Genomic DNA, 4,180 nt, shown 5'->3' on the forward strand with positions numbered 1-4,180 from the left:
CCAGACAAGGAGGGGAACCCCACACCGGAAAGCAAGTACCCCAGATTCTACTGAACTGGTGCATTTAATGTAAATTTGAACCTCATTGAGCAAGCTCAATGCAAGGGTTAATTAAGTGATTGATGGTTGTTCAGATCTATACAATGGCACATATTGCTGTAAACTTGGGATTTCACATTTTCATTCTCTTAAACTAATTATTTCCTCACTCTCTCTCTTTCTGAAAACTTGTGTGAATGCGTGTGTTCATGTGTTAGATTAGTTTATATGTCTTAGATTTATCCAATAAAGCCTTATTTATATTGAAAAGAGAAGTATCTTGTGTTTTGTGCTCACAAGTTAATGTCTTAAACTGCCGATCTTGTTACATATGCTAATTAATAGTGTTTTCACTATATTTTGGATATAAATATCCATTGCAGAATTGATGTCATACGGCTCGTTCACTGAATCGCTGGCCGTCTCAGTGATCAACCGTAAAACAGTGATTCTGTCCTAATTCCCTTACATATTATTGGTGGAGTTCCCTTTAAAATCTTAAATGATTCCCTTTGAGCTAAATTGACCTGTTTCCCTTACACAGTATAAGTCATTATAATCAGTAATTATGTCCCCATTGGATGCAACAAATGCCTCGTTTATAATGGGTTTTAATGGTTTTGTCTCGTTGCCCCTGCCGGGACACGGCATCACAGTATGGTGAGGGGTGTAACATTTCCGTCTCACGCTTGAGGTATTCGGCCAATCACAATGCACTGGATAGCTGGCCAATCAGAGCACACCTCGCTTTTCAGACCGATGAGCTTTGTAAAAATCGACGCGTTTCAGAAAGGCGGGGCATAGAGGAGACACAATAATGTACAGTATGTGGAAAATAATGTGTTTTTTTTAACCGCATAAACACATTTCATTACACCAAATACACAAAATAATGTTCTTTTTAGCAGCATCATATGACCCCTTTAAGAATATTGGACAAGAAATGGAGGAAATGGCGGAATCGATAGATGTAAAAAATATAAAATTCAGTAATACAGTACACATGTCAGCAGTTCCACCATAGATGTTTGTAATGCCTATAGTAGATCTTAATTTAACAGATGAAGTGAAGAAACAGGATTGTGATCCAATAAAAATAAGAGTTAATAAATATTTGGATCAGAAGTATTATGATATGATACAGATATTTACTGATGGTTCGAAAGATCCAGAAACTAGGAAAACAGGAATAGCAGTAGTTATTCCGTATTATGAAATAGTTATTAAGAAAAGAACCCCGGATTTTTTATCTGTATTTACAGCAGAGTTGGTAGCTATTGTTATGGCTCTCCAGTGGGTAGAGGAAAATATAATTAAAAAAGCAGTAATATGTTCAGATTCATTGGCTGTGTTAAAGAGCATCCAATCAGGCCAGTCTAACTGCAGACAAGATGTCATACTTGAAATACTGCAGTATACAGGTGCATCTCAATAAATTAGAATGTCGTGGAAAAGTTCATTTATTTCAGTAATTCAACTCAAATTGTGAAACTCGTGTATTAAATAAATTCAGTGCACACAGTCTGAAGCAGTTGAAGTCTTTGGTTCTTTTAATTGTGATGATTTTGGCTCACATTTAACAAAAACCCACCAATTCACTATCTCAACAAATTAGAATATGGTTACATGCCAATCAGCTAATCAACTCAAAACACCTGCAAAGGTTTCCTGAGCCTTCAAAATGGTCTCTCAGTTTGGTTCACTAGGTTACACAATCATAGGGAACACAGTTGTTGTCACGAATCCGGTCCATGAACTTCCAATTTCATTGACTCTCGCACTACACACTGTTGCACATCTCTCCGGACTACATATCCCATCATTCATTGCACTGATTGCACTCAGCACAGATTGCACCCAGCTGTTTACACTGATTGCACCCAGCTGTTTCATATCACTCCCTCACTATTTAACACTCACTCTGTTTCTTTCCCTCGGCCGAGTATTGTCTAGCGATTATCACTCTCTTAGCGATAGCTACGCTACAGAGCCATAAGTCGTGCCTTAGCCTTAGCCTTAGCCTTAGCCTTAGCCTTAGCCTTAGCCTTAGCCTTAGCCTTAGCCTTAGCCTTAGCCTTAGCCTTAGCCCAGTTTTGCCTTGCCTTGTCTGTCTCCCTCTGGTTTTGATCACTGCCTGTTTTCCTGGACTTCTCCCTTTAGCCTTGCCCCTGTGACTCTGTCTGCCTATATTGGCTTTATGAAGTATTCTAATTTGTTGAGATAGTGAATTGGTGGGTTTTTGTTAAGTGTGAGCCAAAATCTTTACAATTAAAAGAACCAAAGACTTAAACTCCTTCAGTCTGTGTCCATTGAATTTATTTAATACACAAGTTTCACAATTTGAGTTGAATTACTGAAATAAATGAACTTTTCCAAGACATTCTAATTTATTGAGATGCACCTGTATAAAAAATCAGGGCATTTTTATTTCATTTATTTGGGTTCCAGCACATGTTGGAGTTGAAGGAAATGAGAAGGCAGATAAGCATGCTAAGAATTCTTTGAACTTGAATCAGATAAAAATTTGTAAGGCAGAAGCAAAAATAGTAATTAGGAAAGCTCTTATAAATGCATGGCAGAAACTTTGGGAGAAAGAGAAGACTGGACGACATCTATATAGAATTCAAAGGGAAGTAGGAATACGTAACAATGACATGGGATTAAGAAGACGAGAAGAATCAGTAATAATAAGAATTAAAATAGGACATACTGCATTGAATGGAAATTTAAATAGAATTAAGAAACATCCGAATGGATTATGCATGCATTGTGGGATTTGTGAGACTGTAGAGCATGTACTGTTGCATTGTAGAGCATATAACAATGAACGACAAATGAAGCTAAAGTAATAGAAGAAGGTGGAAGCATGATGCTAGAAGATATCTTAAGTAAGCTAAAAAGGAATAAGAATATTAGATTTGCTTTGTTGAAATATCTTAAAGATACAGGAAATTATATAAGAATATAATGATGTTTATTTATTTGTTTATTTCTTTATGACTATTAGTATTATTATTTAGTATGATATACATACATATATGATACATATACATGCATCGATGCTCCACACTCCAGTTCAGATGGTGGCGGTATTGCACTAATAAGCTACTCTGCCAACCGCCAATAAATAGAAAATGAAAGAAGAAGAAAAGAGGCGGTTCGTTGTTGCGTGCGCACGTCAGTGTGAGTTTTAGCTGGGTGCTGCTGCGTCGAATGATGGCTGCGTCGAAGCCCGTAGAGCCTCAGTCCGGGAGCGGGCTCCCCCGTTGGCAGCTTGCACTCCTGGTAGGGACTCCGATCGTCCTCGGTGTCGGAGCTGTATACCTGTGGAACCGAAGTCGCGGCAAAGAAAAGCAAGGGAAAAAGAATGGGGAGAGGAAAACTCCCGAAGGGAGCGCTAGCCCTGTGCAGGGCCAGCACGGTGCGACCAATCCAGAGCTGGAGAACATGGTAATGAGCCCAATTATAAAGCCAATCTGTCCACGTATTTAATACACTTCATTTATATATTTGGATCTGTTATTTTGTCTGTAAATATTTTCTTGACACCCTAACATTACCGCATTCTCAGTCAAGGGCACTGCTTGTCAAACTAGCCTATGTTAGCGAAAGTGCATTAGCCAGTTAGCTTCTAAACCACGTCTGTGATTACTATCTGTGTAGTCTGCGAGGATTGTACAATTGTCTTGGTTTTGTAACCCTTTATAATGCAGAATATATTTAGATCTCACGCCTAATGGTTCAGATTTTTTATATGTATAACAATTCTGGTGGTGTGTTGTATACGAGGGCGAGGAGGCGGTCAGAGTGGGGCAAAACCACATGTGACCGTTTCTATAGACCGTAAACTATTAGTCATGTATAAGTTTAATTATTGCATGCTTCATATATTGACAGCGTCGCCTCCATTTTAACTAACGTTAGTTAAAGCCCCAGAACTTTGTCGCACATGGACCTATGCATGCTTAGCATATATATGATACAGTTACACTGTCAGGGTCAAAACAGGGTCCATCCCAGTAGGGGTTCAATCTTCAACTGGCTGGCAGGAGCCGTGACCTGCCAGTGGTTGGTGGCAGCTGCCAGTGGCAAGTCACGTGACCTGTCAGTGGTTGGTGGCAGCTGCCAGTGGCAAGTCACG

At 39.2% G+C, this 4,180-nt stretch overlaps 1 protein-coding gene across 1 annotated transcript in view; it reads left to right on the plus strand.

Moving 5' to 3' along the window:
* LOC107574490 (mitochondrial import receptor subunit TOM70-like) overlaps positions 1 to 4,180 on the plus strand; it is a 24,063-nt gene that overhangs the window by 9,172 nt on the left and 10,711 nt on the right. The window contains exon 2 of the mRNA XM_016260931.1: positions 3,194 to 3,489. Coding sequence (XP_016116417.1) covers positions 3,253 to 3,489 — 237 coding nt within the window. The 5' untranslated portion in view covers positions 3,194 to 3,252. The remainder of the gene's footprint in view (positions 1 to 3,193; positions 3,490 to 4,180) is intronic.

This window comes from Sinocyclocheilus grahami, unplaced genomic scaffold (assembly GCF_001515645.1).
Source record: "Sinocyclocheilus grahami isolate Dianchi unplaced genomic scaffold, SAMN03320097.WGS_v1.1 scaffold2251.1, whole genome shotgun sequence".
NCBI classification, from domain to species: Eukaryota; Metazoa; Chordata; class Actinopteri; order Cypriniformes; family Cyprinidae; genus Sinocyclocheilus; species Sinocyclocheilus grahami.